General features: G+C 37.5%; 3 protein-coding genes across 3 annotated transcripts; 1 reads left to right on the top strand and 2 right to left on the bottom strand.

Annotated features, from left to right (window-relative positions):
• Positions 1–148: 148 nt before the first annotated feature.
• Positions 149–3,664, bottom strand: LOC114519611 (sphingosine kinase 2-like). Its single transcript, XM_028539772.1, has 5 exons — positions 3,171–3,664; positions 2,048–2,182; positions 1,815–1,918; positions 1,634–1,749; positions 149–1,459 (listed from the first exon to the last, which is right to left on the bottom strand). Exons 1-5 carry the CDS (start codon positions 3,574–3,576, stop codon positions 403–405), a joined length of 1,818 nt encoding a protein of 605 aa, XP_028395573.1. The 5' UTR covers positions 3,577–3,664; the 3' UTR covers positions 149–402.
• A 50-nt stretch (positions 3,665–3,714) lies between these two features.
• LOC114519615 (glutamate formimidoyltransferase-like) lies at positions 3,715–5,153 on the top strand. The gene is given in 3 exon segments (XM_028539776.1): positions 3,715–4,558; positions 4,560–4,794; positions 4,866–5,153. Coding segments are annotated over 3 exon segments (972 nt in total). The 5' UTR covers positions 3,715–4,037; the 3' UTR covers positions 5,082–5,153.
• A 7-nt stretch (positions 5,154–5,160) lies between these two features.
• LOC114519451 (tubulin-specific chaperone D-like) lies at positions 5,161–18,227 on the bottom strand. Its single transcript, XM_028539578.1, has 49 exons — positions 18,053–18,227; positions 17,856–17,906; positions 17,511–17,608; positions 17,303–17,404; positions 17,044–17,184; positions 16,880–16,935; positions 16,727–16,809; positions 16,595–16,644; positions 16,444–16,489; positions 16,235–16,323; positions 16,112–16,155; positions 15,873–15,924; positions 15,709–15,750; positions 15,586–15,634; positions 15,447–15,507; positions 15,288–15,362; positions 15,167–15,198; positions 14,926–14,988; positions 14,743–14,802; positions 14,313–14,409; positions 14,163–14,220; positions 14,059–14,088; positions 13,848–13,933; positions 11,055–11,135; positions 10,720–10,793; positions 10,366–10,483; positions 10,225–10,285; positions 10,122–10,144; positions 9,999–10,030; positions 9,820–9,882; positions 9,692–9,747; positions 9,343–9,424; positions 9,201–9,255; positions 8,867–8,930; positions 8,689–8,783; positions 8,454–8,594; positions 7,714–7,797; positions 7,533–7,637; positions 7,312–7,365; positions 7,021–7,159; positions 6,860–6,918; positions 6,697–6,765; positions 6,537–6,614; positions 6,261–6,350; positions 6,095–6,182; positions 5,901–6,010; positions 5,609–5,687; positions 5,407–5,473; positions 5,161–5,271 (listed from the first exon to the last, which is right to left on the bottom strand). Exons 1-49 carry the CDS (start codon positions 18,225–18,227, stop codon positions 5,246–5,248), a joined length of 3,633 nt encoding a protein of 1,210 aa, XP_028395379.1. The 3' UTR covers positions 5,161–5,245.
• Positions 18,228–18,309: the final 82 nt, after the last annotated feature.

The following is an 18,309-nucleotide window of genomic DNA, read 5'->3' as shown; positions in this document are numbered from 1 at the left end:
GTGTGATAATTCATCATGATAAATGGGAATGCTTGTGAAATTTACCAATAAAGCACATGTTCTAACAATCTTATACCAAACTAAGGTGTTACAAAACACAAATAACACAAGTATATATTCATTTTATTGAATATAGATAAATCTTCGTCATACAATGTTCAAACAAATAAACGTTAAATAAAACAATTCAAATAAATTACAAATCAACTGCAATCAGTTTAAATTCTTCACAAATATTTAAATTAGGTAAAATTCTTTAAAAATATCTCTTTTCATATAACAAGTTTACTATGTTCGTTAATTTAATATATCGCGACAGAATGTCAATAGGAATGTTAACAACGAATACGTTTCTTTTTGCTTGTAATTTTAAATGGTTTAAATTGAATCCAAAATATCAATTTATTGATCTTTGCATGGTTGACCAGCGACAGCGGGCTCACGACAGCGAACATGTCCCAGTCCTTTAAACACCTCGGCCTGCAACGTATCCCATTTAAATTCCTCACCATCAATAGTGAAGATCTTGGATCTTGCCAACTTCGGCTCGAATCTAAAGGCACGTGCTTTAAGCATGGTCACACCGTGTACGTTCACGTGTCCCCCTGTATCCATCTGCGTTAACACTCTGCACAAGTCCGCACGGGTCATTTCTCCACCTAGACACATGCAATGGATAATTCCATCCCCAAAGACGCCCTCTGGAGCGAAGAACGCATCCTTGCCGATATGAGATGTATTTATAAATACCCAGCCAATGAAATCTCCTTCCATAACTTTCCAAGAATCAGGAATTGGTGCTTGGAAATCAGGCAAAAAGTTACTAGGGATAACGGGTTTTTCATGGACGTGACTACCATTGACTAAAACACCATCGCTTGTACTACCATCATTTGATTTTACTTTCTTTAAAATACCATCATCCAGTATTCCGTTTCCAAGAACACCATTCTTTAAATTTCCATCTCCCAGGTTCTGTTCACAAACACTCTCCTTCTGTTCACATGTATCTGAAGTTCCAGCAGCACCGTTTGAAAGATCACAGTTGGTTGTATTCAAGACAACATTGTTTACATCGCCACTTTTCAATGTACAATCACTCAAAATAACATCTTCTAATTTTCCATCTCTCAAATTCTGTTCTTGTTTATTGACATCATCACCACAATCTTCATGACTATTACTAACACAAACATTATCACCAATAGGGAGATACCACAATTTACCAGAGAATATCTGTTTTTGAAAAATTTTCTTAAGACCCATGAAATTAAAGCGATATTCTCCCATGAAACGATACTTCTCAGATTCAATGTCCACATCAGCTCCAATACCGTAAGCAATTGCCAAGAACGAGTAACATGGCTGAGGATTGGACGTTTGTGTTTTTATGATATCCAGTGGACATTTCACACCAGTGAGAATAGTAAACACTGAGCTTATGATATCAAACGGTTCACTGAAAAGTAGAATGAAAATAACAAATTATAAATTACCTTGGATTTTTCTTCAAATCTTGCTTGCATGAAAGACATTTTTTTCAATGAGCAAGCATTCTGATTCCGTGATTCCTTGATAATTGCCAAAAGTTCAAAGTGTTTATGTCTAGAGAAATTTAGGTTTAACATATTACCCAGAATGATACAATGAAGCAGCGCACAAGCCATTCCCAGAACCACATGGAATATGACCAATAGGCGTCTTAATAGCCTCTTCCCAGTCTTGACGACTCATAAGTCCATTGACTACCTAAAAAATGATTGTATACCACCATTACAACAGTACAGATACAATCTTAAACAAAATGATGTTACCTCATTGATGATTCCATCACCACTACAACAAATAATACAATCAAAGTTTCTCAGAATAGTCCCATCCAGCTCTTGAATAATTTCCCTGGCATGACCCCTGTGTTCTATAAAGCAAGGTTTGAAAATATCAATGAAAATTCTTAAAATTTCAGAGTGAAAGAGTTTAGCCTGGTTATCATTGATCTTGTGAACACAGAGGGAAAGAAATGAATGATGAATATTATCACAAATACCTGTGACTTCCAGGTGGTAATCTACATCAGCTTCCTCTAACATTGGTTTGACGTTTGTGTCGAACACCTTCTGTGCTGTCCCTTTTCCACCAAATGGATTGACGACAACCAGATACTGCTGTTTTGGAGGATAATCTAAAATACAACAGTTCACAAATTAAACTTTACATCACAAATTCAGGTTAGGGTTTGAGCGGTGATAGGGCCAACTTTGCAATTTGTACCCTTCATTGTGTTCAATAGATAAATTCAATCCTTGAGATTCAGTTGGATTTGATTTAGGATTAGGGTTAATCCTAATCAACAATATTCTAAATCTGAGACCTAATCCCAATCTAATCACAAGAATTAAATTTGTGTATTTAGGCTTTACTAAACAAGGCATTATTTAATACCTGACTATGCCTCTGTTTTTTATTAAATACAGGAAATAATTATCTAACAATGACTGGGAGTGGTTCATTAAGACCTTTTTTTTATTGTATGGATGATATTAAATTCAATAAAGAGGTTTTTTCAAAAAAAAATTGACTCCTTGTTTCATGTAAACATTTGGTGCTGTTGCTAAAGAAGGGAGAGCATAATAATGGTGTTTATAAATATCATTCCAGACTGATTTTTCTGGAAAGAAATTGTTTTATGAAGCATGAAGATACAAATAACATCAGCCCCAGTTAAACTAGCAATGGTCCTTATAAACATTATGAAATCCAGAGCGATTTCAAGAACCTTATATTAGCTTGGGTAACCAAGACCCTTCCATGAATAATTTCTACGATAATAATTTCTATAATATACGTACTCGTAATTAAATACTGGCCACCTGTTTGAACCCTGCGGAAAATGTCTAAAGACAAAGCCTTAATTCATTTCATCTGCGTGAAAATTCTCAACAATAATACAATATAAGCAGTTGAACAATCTCAGAAACGTATTAGCTATTACGATATTCTTTTCCGGCATTGTACATGTACCTATATCTCAATTGTACCTGGCAACATGAGCACCTTAAAAAACTATTTGCTTTATTTGGGATATGTCTACTTCAAAAGCTGAGCAGTTACGAGTTTTAAATATATTTCAAATACAATTTAAAATATCGTACGAATCCAGAGAAACAAACCTTGATGCGTCGACGCCAATTTCACATCACGTTTCACATCAGCGTCTTTTATTAAGAGCCATTTAATGCATCGAACCCAACTTTCAGCTGTCTTTAAATGATCTCCAGCGTCGCCCTTGGATGAAACCGCAAATACATGCTCGACTCTTTGCCTTTTCGCTTCTTTGAAAAACAACTTTTTCCTCAAAGGGTAGGAGAAAACGTGAATATACGAACATTCAATTCCATTGTCAGAATGATTGACATTGACGCCGATGACATCCTCCAAGTGAATTTCTTCAACACTTTTCGCTAAATCGTTTTCATACGTTATTGAGGTACTCGTTAAGGAGACGGTAAAGTCCGTTTTAAAGCTTGGTCCAATTTTAAAAACATCTTTAAAGAAGGCATCTTTTTCTTCCTTCATTTTGACGACATCCCATATGATCGAAAAACATTAGAATACGTGTGCTAAATAACATCCTTCAGGATGTGTCCAAAGTCCACTCACGAGTGAAACGTACGATGTTTAATTTCGTGACACGTTTAATTCATCCGTGCTCTCGAACACGTTTGAAAATAATTTATCTCAATGTGAAATAGAGAAAAGTTTTAATATAGGCCGATCGGCGATGAATTTTCTTTGAGGATCTTGACCATCAAAATGAGGTCAAAGGCCATGTTTAATAAAGTGATTTTCCAGGGATAATCAACCTGCAATCAGGCAATAAGGTTGCACTCAAGATAGGGGGGTGTCCACACTCCAGTTCACTGGTGGTGTCTGCGTATCAGGGGTGAGGGGCCTGGGTATTCAGGCTAAAGTTACGGACGACTCCTTGAACCAAATAACCTGTGAGCAGGTGATAAAGTTAAACACCCAGATGTTAAATGGCATCTCGTCTGGCTGTGTGTTTACTGAACATCTCAGAAGCTCGTCGACCAAATATTGTGGAACAAATTGCAATGGTTGCTGGGAACTCCGGCACTTATTTGACGCAGAAATCTAAAACGAACTTCAAATGTTTGTCAACAGTGCTAAACATCTTTTCCGACCATGACTACAACAGATCTGTCTTGACCATTGCGGCACCAGTGGATAATTTACAAACATCTATTGTCAATGCGTGCAAGATTGCATATCAGGAAATAAACATGCAGGACCATAGTGGGGGGCACCCTCGGTTAGGGTCAGTTGATCTTATACCTATTTACCCCATTTCACCCATGGTATCCCTTGGCAAATGTGGTGACATTGCCAAAGCAATTGGAGAGCAGATAACAAGTGAGGTTCTGGGAACAAGCATTTTTTATTTTGGGACGGCAGATTACCCAAATGGAGGGAGTTTGGTGGAGCGACGGAAAGAGGTGGGATGGTACAAGGGTAGGAGTGGTATGTCGTATGATGGGGTTGTATATTGGGCAACCACCCACATCAAGATATGGGCTTACTGGTGTGGGGGCAAGTCCTTATGTTATGAACTGTAATGTAACCATCAAAACAAAGGATTTGGGAATTGGGCAGAAGATTGCAAAGAACATCCGTGGATCAAGTCCTGGAGGTTTGAGAGGTGTGCAAGCTATGGCCTTTGACCATGAAGGGTCAGTAGAAATTGCATGTAATGTTGAAGCTTTTGTCTCTGTTCAGGTGAGAGTAATAATTTGACATTGCCATTTCTATATATATCTTTGATTTCTAAAGATTTGTGTCTGTTACAGGAAGGTGATGATGACAGGAGTCAACATGTTTTTGACTATACAAAGCCTAATGATATTAAAGAAAGAATAGAGAAGCTAGCATCAGACGATGGTGTTGATGTGGAAGGGACAGTAATTGTAGGATTCACACCAGATGAAGTTTATGACATGGCATATCAGGCCCTATTGGAGGGAGATACTATGCCTTGGAGAAACAATCAACTTCATCGCATGTAGCTTTGATCTTGGCTGCAAAACTCAAGAATACCACAAGAACATTTGACAGAGTAGAACGTACAGTCCGTGTGGCGTCAGAATTTCTCATTTATACAAGTGTTTAGAATAAATACATATTTTCGTTTAATTTAATAAAATTTTCTGTTTATATCACTAGTGAGGCTTTAATAGTCAACTCGACACACAAGATCTGAAAAAGAAAAAAGGATAAAAGTTTTGTAGCATCTAGGGGAACACTTGTTTTGTATAATGACTTGGACAGCAGGCTGACAGTTGAAATGCCAAATCTCTTGAAATTAATGTTGACTATGCCCATTTTACTTACCTTTGTAACTGCTCAAGGGGTCTTCTGTTGTAAGTGTCTGTGGAGCGGATTGTTTTTTTGCTGTATTCTGTTGCAAAAAAGACATTTAACATCATTGCTGTTACCCAAGTATCTTTCAAATCACAACAACGACCTTTGTGAACAATACACCTAGGAGTATGTATCCTTGAAACAGATGATAAGCTTTCCATACAAGATTTACCTTAAGCACAGGTTTAGGTACACCCAGTAGGTCACATAATATATTTCTCTGAGGTCGAATTTTATCAACATCATCTTCCCTACATGTTGTTGTACATAAAGATGCAATAATATATCATGTAACACAATGTAAGAGAAAACATGCTCATCTTGTAAACTCAAGATATGAGCTGTTACAAAAGAAGACACAATATTCAAGGTAAAAAAAAATATTTCGCAAAATTGTCTGCTGGAAAAGGTTTTATGTAACACAATACTGAAGCAACTTGCCAGGTAGCAAGCAGGATACTCACCACGATGTTTCACTCAATGTATCAAGCACCACCTCCATCTTCTCTTCACTGGCAATATCCTCGTAAGTGATTAGCGCAGTATAAAGTGAATCTGCCGTCGCCTTGCGTACCTTTTGTGGGGAAAAAAGCCAAAATTTAAACCTTCAACAACCACATTTCGTTCACACCAAACGTGAATTTAAAACCAGCCTTACCCGGGGATACTTGTGGCAGAGAAGAATTAGCAAACGCTGTAAGCACCTCCGTCTTGTATTTCCTGGAAATTGCAGAAGACCGCTAAACCTGTGGGGATAAATTTTCAAGAAAATTAATATTCTCCTTGAGGAGTCGGTATACAAAAGACATAGTGAATGTACATACACATTAATACTGATAATTATCTTTCTTGCATCTGGTATTCGTACAATCTCATTTTGCGTCAGCTCAAAAAGAGCCTCTGAAATTTTTTCTCTAAATAGAAAACTCGAAATAAGAGATGATCCTTACTGGACCTCTAGGAAGAACAGTTTAGAACTGATAGAGCTATCCAGTATAAATAAAGTTAGTTTAGTTTAGGTTTCCTCCTGTAGTAACACTGGATCAATAAGAGATGATCCTTACTGGACCTCTAGGAACAAACTAGGTACCACTACATACCCTCCTTCTTTTGCTAAGAAACTCAAACTTCCAATAGAGAGAAGATTATCCAATACTTTAAATAGCGGGATAATGACTCTGAAATGAGATAAAAAAATTGAGATATTCAAGAGTTTCATGGTTTGCAATCGATCCCAGATCATAGTCAGCAGCTCCTTACCTATCATTCTTTTCATATTCCTTAAACAACTTCACAAGATTCTCCGCAAAGCCCGTCAACGCTTCATCCCTACAAATGAAAAAGCATTCATTCACCACGATAAAGATTAAGAAACAACAAAAATAACGACCAGAGCAGAGATATCAAAGACTGAACGACTTACTGTCGTCTTGCAGATAGTCTACCGAGAAAGTTCTCTAACGAAATCCCAGCCTGACGTATCTACGAAGAAGATGGATTGTTATATCATAATTCCAATAGCAAGTGAGCCACAGGCCGTTGAAAATCACTGGGAAAACTTGTATAAGAAAGTCGTGTACTTACTAAAGACTCGCTAAGACCACCAGCGCTGAGTATTATACCACTCAGTACGGCATATTGGTAACACGGTATTTCTAATAACTGCGAAATTTTCCTGAAAACTTCAGCTGCTGCACCCCAATTTAAATTCTCGGAATCTTTTCTAGAAAAAAGGCTCTGGTTTAATCAGCCATCAGATTCACAGGAGTTGAACAAGAGTGAATATTAATCCAGCTAATACCGTGACCTCCGTGAGGACGTACGCTTGATGCGAGGTGAATTTCAAGACGATGCAAATTATTAACAATGGTATACCTTGGAAATATGTCGCACAAGAGCTTGTGTTCAGGAATATTCGGAATACCAGGACTGTAAGAAATAAACAGCAGTGTTAATGAATGTTATGGGTTTCACATTAACAAATTAAGACGGGATTGTTTAAGGCTGGATCAACACAAATATCAAAGAACCTCTAACGAGAGTGAGGACAACAAAATATTCATTGAACCATAGTGAAGATTTGGGACAATACTTACTTTTGTTTGTGAATAAGTTTCAGCATTATTTCTCCAGCATGTGCTCTCGTATGATCGATTTTTTCACTGCATTGTTTCAACAGACAACACATCATTTCATCGCAACTAGAGAAAATGAGAGAAGACAAGGATCAGCGAGGATCAGCGTGTGACTCTGATGAAATACAGACACCATACTCACGTCTTTTCAGAGAGAAGTTCTGCATCCATCTCTGTAACAACTAATGTAAGTTTTAATAAGCATGTCATAGCCGCTTTACGGGACCTAAAGTTATAACATCGTTCAGTAAAGTCATCTCTCATTCCTGAAGAAGGAAACCAACTTAATTATCCTGGATTGCTCCATCAGTTCCAAAGGAGGTGCGGTAAGGATCATTGATCCAGTGTTACTACAGGATAATCTAGGATATACCCCAATCCGTTTATAAAGGTAAGGTATCATTGATCCAGTGTTACTACAGAATAATCTAGGATATACCTCAATCCGTTTATAAAAGTAAGGATCATTGATCCAGTGTTACTACAGGATAATCTAGGATATACCCCAATCCGTTTATAAAGGTAAGGTATCATTGATCCAGTGTTACTACAGAATAATCTAGGATATACCTCAATCCGTTTATAAAAGTAAGGATCATTGATCCAGTGTTACTACAGGATAATCTAGGATATACCCCAATCCGTTTATAAAGGTAAGGTATCATTGATCCAGTGTTACTACAGAATAATCTAGGATATACCTCAATCCGTTTATAAAAGTAAGGATCATTGATCCAGTGTTACTACAGGATAATCTAGGATATACCCCAATCCGTTTATAAAGGTAAGGTATCATTGATCCAGTGTTACTACAGAATAATCTAGGATATACCTCAATCCGTTTATAAACAGTTCCCAACCAGTGCAAACAATATGACTCACCATGATCCAACATCACCTCGGCTGTCGATTGTGTAATCATTCATAGCTTTAAAACAGCAGTGAAAGAGTCGAATGAGGGTAGATTCATCGACAGCACAATTACAATCCCCGTCTCTTTCAACACCGACAGTCTCAGCAATACTGAAAAATTAGACAAGTTCTGGTTTCAATTGGTTTAGATTTACTCGGGGAATTATGGTGAACATATCCAGGTGATATTTCCTCAAGTCTTTACCTTGCTAGAGAATGTAACGCGTCCGCCCGGGATTGTGCAAATTTTCCAGCGTCCTTCTCACGAACCTCTGTTACTCCAAGAAGACCCTCAATAACCTGATAAGATCCAAAACACCCCCATTATTACAAGGAAGACAAAACTCAGAATACCTCAGAATTAGCGCTCTAACACAACGCACCTTTGCGAGATAGCCATTCAGCATGAACTTCGGGAGCACGCCCAAGGCCAACGCAAATCCTTCCCTATAAAGTGAACATGATTGAATATCAGAGTGGAAGAATGTAGGCAAGCTCAGGTGAAGTTAATCAGATATTGATTTCTAATGTTTTGATTTCTAAACAATATCCGTGTGTTTGATTTATGATTAGCCTAAAATACGAGAGCTTGTGACCCCCAGCCTCAATTACCAACAAAAGCTTTCTTCTCAATCCTTTGGTAAAACCTGAGTGCATCAGACAGAACTTGATGAAGAACAGTTTGAACACGGGCTTAGCACGAATGATTCCACCCACCTCGCTGTTTCTGATGAATGTTTTAAGTTTTTTATGTACGTGGTAATCAATGAATCTGCAAACAAAAAAACAGGTTTGATCAGGAAAAGAAACCTTTGGGTTATGTGTAACCTGCAAGCAGACTTGTTCAGGGAGGAGATACCTTGAAGATCAGGCACTGCAGATCCATTTTTCATTTTGTAAAAACAGATTGTAAAATGACGTAATGCACTGACCGCTTTCTCCTGTTGGAAAAAGAAGTAAAAATAATGATTCTGTATTCTAAAAGTTTCTTCATTAACAACTAAAACATCATTTCTTAACCATTAACCATAATGAATCTAATCACAAAACGGAGGCGTTTTGAGGGTGTTTCAGTCAGGGTCTTTTGATTGAGGGGCTAAAAGAGACCCCAAGGTTGTTGCACAGAGTTCAACGTAATAAAGCTCTATTGACAAGACACGTTGTAAGCAACAATTGCATTAAAAGTTTGTACGGAAAGTGAAAACAACCTGGATTGGTCTTTGCTGGTGGTTGATGTTATCGTCGATGGTAGATCGCCACGACACTAAAGAAATAAACACATAAATCAATTGTTAATATTAAAGAATTGCAATAAACAAACCTTGAAAAATCTTACCTATAGTCTCGTCTTTGATACAATCCATGTTGCAGACAGACATCTTTTCAATGAAATGGCAAGCTGGAGGATAAAAGATGGCTCTTTCAGTAGAATGACTATTTTTACGAATATTTTGTTCTTTTCCCGAGCAAATTTGAGTGAAAAATTTAAAGTTCACATGAAATACATAAATATACCTGCAGGTCTCATAAGTTCTCCACCCTGGCCTCTAAAACAAGATCAATGCGACAGGCTTTGGTAAGTAAATCTGTGCATTCAAAGCAGCAATTGTTGAAGGTTAAAAACGTAAAAATAAATACCTGAATAATTTAGCCTCTGTTAACTAAAGATAAAACGAAGGGAATGCAGTTATTAACATTGAATTATCAGGTTGGAAATAATACTTAAAAGTACTTCACATACCTTGGGTATAATCTCTTCCAATGTCCCAATACAAGAAGCACTAAGTATATCCTCTAAGCTCCTATATATCAATCAAGATATCATGATATTTCTTCGTTAAGGACATGGAGGTAAAAGCCGGAGTATTAGACAGAAACCTACCTGTTGTTTTCGACACCGTAGCAATACAAGGCATGCGTTATTTCAGCTGCACATAAGACGCTGCCGTGCCTGGCGTGAAGATCCAAGCCAACAGTCTGGGGTAAGATTGTACGAAGAACTGTCAACGGAAAACACAAGTTATTGAATGATAAACTTGATACACCTTTCCTTCCTATCAAGCGTTAACGATCAACCTCCCTCTTAATCTGTTCTAACCCCCTCCCCCCTATTCTTCGACGAGTTGGCCCCTTTCTCGCCCCCACAAAGCGCCTTCCTCCAACCCTCCTCTAGTCTCTCGTCTTCTTCATAACTTCAGCTCAATTTTACAATTTCTCTCCCAGCCAAACATGTTACCTAGTTCTGCCATCATCTCTGGATCTCGAGCAGTGAGATTGAACAAAGCTTTCGATACGAGTTCTCTGACAGCCCTGAGAAGAAAAATACAACGCGAGTTTGCAACTGCAGTGTTTAAAAGCTAAAGTTTTAAGGTCGAGCTAAAAGTAAAGTCAACTTTATGATCTACAAAAGTTAATTTTTCTTCCCCGGAGAAATTTCGTTTTACAAAAGAAAAACATGCAGTATTATTTCTTGAACTCAAAGTGCAACACTTCGGCTGCAACATCTACAATAAACAAGCAACTGTGATGATTGACGGTATACGCAAAAGTCACAGACTTGAGACTTCTTACATGTCCCAATGGCAAAGTTTAACTTTGTAAAGGTGATCGATCAAGGATTGGCGATATTCATCATATTGAGCGATGTAAACACTAGAAAACAAACACAATCATTAGTGGGATGAGCTGATGTAGGGTAGGATATAGGACGAAAACTTCTCTAGAAGTCCAGTCTGCAACTCTAGCCGGAGGCTGGGACGGCAGCACTGTTGAAAATAAAGCTTTGAAAAGTAAGAATCCTGTAGACAATCAGCATGAAGCAATATATATTCTTAGATATATTAATATATAACCACAAGGAGAGTAATTACTACCTAACATATAGAGTAAACTAGTTAAAAATTTAAACGAATAATTTGTCAAATATAGTAAAAACAAAATTAAAAAATTTGCATGACCACGAAACATAATCACATATAACTTCATGTTGAAGTTGCTCATAGCGTCTGATCAATATATTATGTAGATACATGGGGATTACGTGACACTTGTGCCCGCATAACTTAAACATTAAACATTGCAACCGCTACATTACGCCTTCCCATTGGAAGCAACAAGGTTGTTTCGTCGATTGTACCTCTACAGAGCCTGGAAAAATCACTATCAAAAGTCGGTTGTAAAAGAAATCCTCATGGTCAGTGACAGTGTATGAGAGCACGGAAATAAAGAATATGTAGGATTTAAAAATGCTTAAGTGGAAAGTACCAACGATACGTTCTGGCGTGAAGTCTGGGTAGCCTGAGATTTTTCTGTTTCTCAACGACACTTGGAGTCGTGAGAGTAAAGATAATGTCCTGGCAAGTAGCAACAAAGTTAGGAAGAGACGAAGAGTTCACTGTTGCCCCACGAGCTTTTCCCAAATATATTTCGGCATTGGTGAACCGTAAAGTTCGTGACCCTTGTGACGCATATTCAGAATATTTTGGAATCGTCACACGATAACTTCGCAACAAAACGAAAGTACAACGAACAGAAAGGCGTTGGTTGTCTCACAAACGCTGTGAGACTAATGCGCCTGAAAAGGCAAGGATTTAAGAAGACGATATTGAAAGAATTCCAGAACTATCGTCAGTGTAGTAGGAGCCCAGAATAAAGAATATGTAAACGAATAGACTTCCTACATTCCTGTGTTTTGGAGAATGGCTTCCTACCAAGAGGAAGACAAATATGGCTACGATGATAATCGTTTCGAAAACGCTGTTGATGCTCATTTTCATTGTTCTATCTGTTACAATGTCCTGAAGGATCCCATGATGTGCAGGAATAACGAACACGTGTTCTGTCGTGGTTGTATCACTGAGCATTTGACTGTGAACTCGCACACTTGTCCTGAATGTAACGAAGACTTAACAGTCGAGACTCTGCGTCGAGGACCGCGTATGGTGATCAACTATCTTTCTGAGCTCAAGATAAAATGCGATTACTCCAGCAGAGGTTGTAAGGAGTTTATTCGTCTTGAAGAGCTGGACACTCACGTTCAGAAGTGTGGTTTTGCCCCCGTGAAGTGTTCAAACGATAAATGCGCAGCTGTTGTTAACAAGCTGGAGTTGGTTCATCATGAGAGCAGTGTTTGCGAGTACAGGAAAGCCATGTGTCATAACTGCAGAAAAATCGAGTATGATGTAAAAAGAATTGAGGAGAGATTGGAAGTACTTGCGTCCAAAGAAGACCTAGAGCAATTAAAAGCGATGATAGTTCAGATGTTTGAGAAATTACGTCCTCTCGAGAGCACCATGTTAACGACCACTGGAACAAGCCACGCATCGACTTTAATGGAAGATATCTTAGTAGCTGGGGGCTGGGAGAAAAACGTTTATGATAATACAGCTTTAAAATCGGTTGAGAGATTTTCGTGGAAGAATGAATGGAAAAGAGTGTCCTCAATGAAAATTAGCCGGGTAGGAGCGACGTCGTTTGTTCACGAGAATCGAGTATTTATCGCTGGCGGAAGCTCGAGCAGCAAGACAATCGAGGTGTTGGATCTCAATGAAGACTGTTTGGAATGGGCTAAATTGGCGGCTACTTTACCGTATCCCTGCGAACGTATTGTCTCTGTTGTTTATCAGAACCGCGCGATTCTTTTCTGCACACTTGACGAGAGTGGTTATAATAATGATGTCTGTCTGGAACTTAGTCTTATCGCACCTTACGAGTTGAAGCAGTTGCGTTTATTGCCCGGACCAGCTTTGATTCATTACAGGGTGGTGCGTTTTGAGAGCAAAGTGTTGATTTTTGGAGGAACTAGAGGCGAGAAAAACCTGAGAAAGGTGCTGGAGTTTGATCTTATCACAAACGAATTTCGAGAAATGCCTCCGTTACCCACTGGCTTAAAAGAAATGGCTGTAGTTCGTTGGGGAGAAGAAGCAGTTTTGCTTGGAGGGGATGTTAATGGGTGCTACTCAAAAAGAGTGTACATGTACAATTCAAAATCGGGTAAAACCATTGAATTGCCACCCATGTTAGAAGAAAGAGTTGGAAGTTGCGCCATTATTACAGGCGACACCATTGTTGTTATGGGCGGACGCTGCGGCGAAAGGCGTACTAGGTCTGTCGAAGCCTTCACTTTGGGACAATATTCATGGAGATACCTTCCTGCTATGAATGACATTAGAAGTCTCACAACTGCAGTTGTTTTACCAACAAGAAACAATCAGCGTTAAGAGCTGATAATCCTTATTAAACTGATTAATTCTTGTGAACAAATTAGTAGACTAGTAAAAACGAATCATTTGATAAATAGTTAACAAAGAATTAAAGAATATTATGTATACATGATGCAGTAATATTTCTTGGGAAGAAACGCACCTGATCGTGAGATAGGTATTCTTTCTATTCCCCACTTCGTAATAATCTGTTTTCGTCAGAATATCAATACCATGAGGTAAGGTTCCCTGACAAATAAATTCAGCAAATGCGGTGTAACAACAGCGTAAAATAGACGCATTTAAAATCAAATTAAATTGTATTCTTCTAACTCCAGAACAAGGATAAAACATGGGGAGGGGCGTGTCCTTACCTGTCTTCCAACATTCTCTTGAAAAGCAGCCTGCAAAGTACAAAATTGTACGAATTATCAGAATGATTTACTAAAAATTTAGAGTGGATAACCTCGTGACTTACCGAAGCTGCTCTACGGCAGTTTATGTCTCTGTCGAATAACGTCGCGATCAGCAAACCTCTGAAAAAAGGCCAAGCGTAAGGTTTTAAATATTTAATCAACCACAGTCGCTGAGTTTTCTATCTTGAAGATCATGCCAATGTGTAAAATACCTTGCAATCTCTTCAATATACGGTTTTATTTCTACAGGATCGTAGGCTCTTGCAAATGACCAACAAACGTAACAAGCAGCATCCCTCACGTTGGAACCTGAGTTTAGTAAATGAAATATATGTAATGTGAGTATATACATTATTACTGGAAGGGACTTAAACAACAGGAAACTTCAGCTGTAATGTTTGATGAAGTGAAGTCAAATAGGAAAAGCAATCTTCCTTTAGGCAAACTAAGCTGAGGTTATATTCAGATATCTGCATTCTGATGGTTTGATCAGACATGTCAAGCGAGTGGACGCATGAGGGGACGATGCTTGACTTCGGACGTTTTGCCGCAGAGAGCAAGAGCAAGATTAGGAAACAAAATCCTCCACAATTCTTTGTAAACTTTCGAACATTTTGATAAATTTCCGACGTGAAAACATACCAACACTTATAGCTCCTCTTCTTTCGTCATAAAGCAAGGCCTTCAAGACGACAGGAACGACTAGAAATAAACAAAAATTTTGATATCATAGCCATAGGAAGGACGGCCGCTCAACTCAAGCTTGAGATGCAAGGGGTTACATGAGAAACATCAAATCAATGAGTGGAATTGTCAAACACCAACCTTCAGATAATCGCTGGGGCAATAGAAGACCTCTTCGACCAAGTTCAGCCAGGGCGAGGCATCCTGGGGTAAGAAGGCAATGAAAAATTGTGAAATTTCTGCAATTTGCAGGCCTGATTCAGATGCAAGTTGACTGGCAAAAGCTGGTTGAGATGACAACCTAACAACAGTCATTGCATCTAGCAAAAGCCTAAAGCAATCTACTGTGTGTAAACTATGTTGAAACTGAAATATTGCTAACCTCCATGCCAGGCGCTGTCAGTTTCTTGAAAGCTAAACAACCCAAACAATATACATATAAAGATGTCTTAGGCATAGTTGAATTACATTTGACTTCTTTGTATTAATGCTGACTCAAATACCTGAATAAATCTAGAACAGCGGCCACTATATCATCAGCAAGTTCCTTGGGGAGCCTGCCAGTGATCCTTCCAACACTAGAGAAAACACATCATGATTACACTGTTGAATACAAAACTTCAAAGACACATGAAAAATATTGTTTCACTGTGATGCATTACCCCTTAGCGGCAGACCATCTGACAATGGTATCTTTTTCTTTTAACCCCACCAGCAAGATCTCTATCAAAAACATAATAAAATAAAATAAATCTAACAATAAAAAGTCGACTTTGTAAGCAATCGTAAATTCGTAATCACCAATAATATCCTCAATATCTTCTGGGACATCAAAATTCTCATCCAATTCCTACAAATGATTCAATTTAGTTTAAGGATAAGATCTTTTTGTTCCTTTTTTCTTCTGATTATGATCTTTAATACCTCCTCAAGTCCCTCATCTTTATTAGTTGTGATTGTATCAGTCTAAAATGACAATGAAAATTCATGAGTGCTATCTCTGATATGATAAAACATTCTCTTAAAGATGTAATCAGATGCAGACAGACATATATTATAGCTTTCAAAAACTACAACTACTTTCATACCAGCTCAGATTTTGTTAGATTATGGCACAGTGATCTAGTTCCCCTCTTGTACCTAAACAAAATAGATAACAATCAACCAATTAGTTTTAATTGTACAAAGATGTACCCTAGGTCACTATATTACCCCCTCTCTTAATTCTTATGCAAAACAATATCAAAGTTACAGTGATGAAGGTCGATGGTAACAAATCAAAATCATTACATGATAAAGTGCTGTACATTGTGGTATCAATTCTCACCTCCAAGCTGCAAGTCTTGGCTTCAAAAAAGTGAGGCCCAGTCTCTATAGAAAAGAATTACCAGGTATATTAGTTATGATAGGGAAAAAAACATGAAAAATGTGAAGATTACATGAAACAGACCTGAACTAACTTTATATAAAGTTTTCTTAGCAAACTGTTATTTAGCGTCAGGACATTGCAGGAATCAATTGTTTCACGAACTATTCTGGCTAAAATACATAAAATTATAGGAATCAGTGTTTATAATGCAGAAACATTTGAAAATAATAAGTGTATTGTGCTAAAGAGCAGACTGTGTTGTCTGCTTTATAACAACTGTTGCTTATTACCATGTACTATTAAGTCTGCTCTTTTTCCATGTTTAAAAAGAAGTGCCTAAAAAGAAATCATTTCAAATATATTTCAGAGCCATCATTATAATAGAAAATGATGTACGTATTAATTCAATGAATATATTAGAGTTAGACAGTAAGGACTTACCAACGAGCTAAAAATACCAGTCATTGTGTTTGTACCAGCTTGTGTCATCACTAAAATGACCAAATGAAAGTCAAGAATACATCAAAAATCTAAAAGTTATACAACATGTTTCAGTACTATACACAAATGCACCTTCTATTTTAGGAAGTTGGCCTAAAGACCATTTTAGGTAGTCTGGAAGATGTTGAGTCTTCACGTCAGGTCTGGTCACAAATCTAAAAAAGAAATAAAATATATATTCTTACACTTGTCAATTGTGGAGATGATATAAAGTGATATATTTACTTTGCTATCACTAATGCAGCGGCATCTCTGCACTTATCAACGACATTCAGATAAACCTACAAATTAGAAAATGCAATTGACGAGGTGGAACTACTCTGCATAAGGTCAACAAATAATGACTAGTCTATTATAAGTGATGTGCATTCACTAAATTTTCATCTTACCTTGGCTAGATCAATGATTCGCTGAGTTATAGGTTTTTGTTCAGATGTTTCAGCAATATTACCATCAAATCTTGACATATCAAATGGTACCATACATACAATTGATAGCCACAGTAATAATATGTACCTGGCTTCCCAAGACTACAAAATAACATAAAGTCATCAAACTTCACCTAGCACTATCTACTTCAATGAGCTGGTTTCTGGCCATGACTGACCACAACAATGACAACATAATGTGTTTCTAATACAGACGTACTTCGTGATCCGAGGGATTTTGTTTGTTCAGCAACGATAGAACTTTCTCCACATCTTGCACTTCATGTGGGAACAATCTTACAATGTACTTTGAACCTCGTACCTACACAAAGGTTGATTCATTGAACCAATGATTTTTGTTTATAATTTGCATGCTCAAATATATGTATTACTTATAGGAAAATATGTTAAAATCTTGCTAGGCTTACCTTTGTGAAGAGATAGAGGTATTTGAATGCTTGTAATGTTATTTTTTGGCTTAATGAATAATCTTGAGCCACACTTAATAGTTTGCTGGTGAACGACTCTTTAAAGAAAGCATTATTTTTTAAGATGAATTATTTAAATGCCTCCGTTAAATTATTTGAATGTCTCAATCAATATAATGTCATAATTAGTCGTAGACTAACAATGCCAGGTGTCGATATTTACTAGTAAAATTTACCTGACACCAACTATGAATAGTTTTTTTACTACACTGAATATTCATACTTGTACATTTTCGTACTTGTTGTACAAAAAATAGGTTAGGTTAATAGGTTTTAATTAATTACCTAAATATGGGTCAAGAAGATGCGGTTGTTCCTGATATCTATCTAAAATTTCTGCAAGAAAATACGAGAGTGATAACTTTTACATCTCAGCTCATATTCTAGGTGAACAAGTGAAAACACAGAGGGACACACACAATTCATACAGAACTTTGAGAGCGAGTATAAAGTTGTCAAGATTGACAAAATAGAAAACCTACCTCTCAAATCCTCGATGGCTCGTTCAGTTTTCGTGCCTGTTTCGCAAGTAGCAGCAATTGAATCCAAAATACAATTTACTTTATCAGTTTCTGTGAATTTTCTAAGTTTGTACGTTATTGCTCCTTCGTTCTTTGAAGAAGCGAAATTCTGACTTTCCACCACTTTGGCGGCCATATTGGATTTGACACTGAGCTATATATATAAGTTTGACTGACTGCCTTTAGATAAAATTACTAAAATGGTAATCCTTTGCACC

Source organism: Dendronephthya gigantea, unplaced genomic scaffold (assembly GCF_004324835.1).
Source record: "Dendronephthya gigantea isolate DGI-Jeju-01 unplaced genomic scaffold, DenGig_1.0 000013F, whole genome shotgun sequence".
NCBI classification, from domain to species: Eukaryota; Metazoa; Cnidaria; class Anthozoa; order Malacalcyonacea; family Nephtheidae; genus Dendronephthya; species Dendronephthya gigantea.
The sequence above is the reverse complement of the archived record's forward strand: the minus strand, read 5'-3'. Positions and strand labels throughout refer to the sequence as shown.

Bases quoted from the DNA above. Each gene is read 5' to 3' on its own strand.
- LOC114519611 (XM_028539772.1), bottom strand. From the start codon at position 3,576: ATGAAGGAAGAAAAAGATGCCTTCTTTAAAGATGTTTTTAAAATTGGA. The intron at 1,919-2,047 runs GTATTTGTGATA...CTTGCTTTATAG, and splicing joins TTACCACCTGGAAGTCACAG to AACACAGGGGTCATGCCAGG. The intron at 1,750-1,814 runs GTAACATCATTT...ATCATTTTTTAG, and splicing joins GTGATGGAATCATCAATGAG to GTAGTCAATGGACTTATGAG.
- LOC114519451 (XM_028539578.1), bottom strand. From the start codon at position 18,227: ATGGCCGCCAAAGTGGTGGAAAGTCAGAATTTCGCTTCTTCAAAGAAC. The intron at 10,286-10,365 runs GTAGGTTTCTGT...ATTGATATATAG, and splicing joins TACGGTGTCGAAAACAACAG to GAGCTTAGAGGATATACTTA. The intron at 7,798-8,453 runs GTGAGTCATATT...TTATAACTTTAG, and splicing joins CGAGGTGATGTTGGATCATG to GTCCCGTAAAGCGGCTATGA.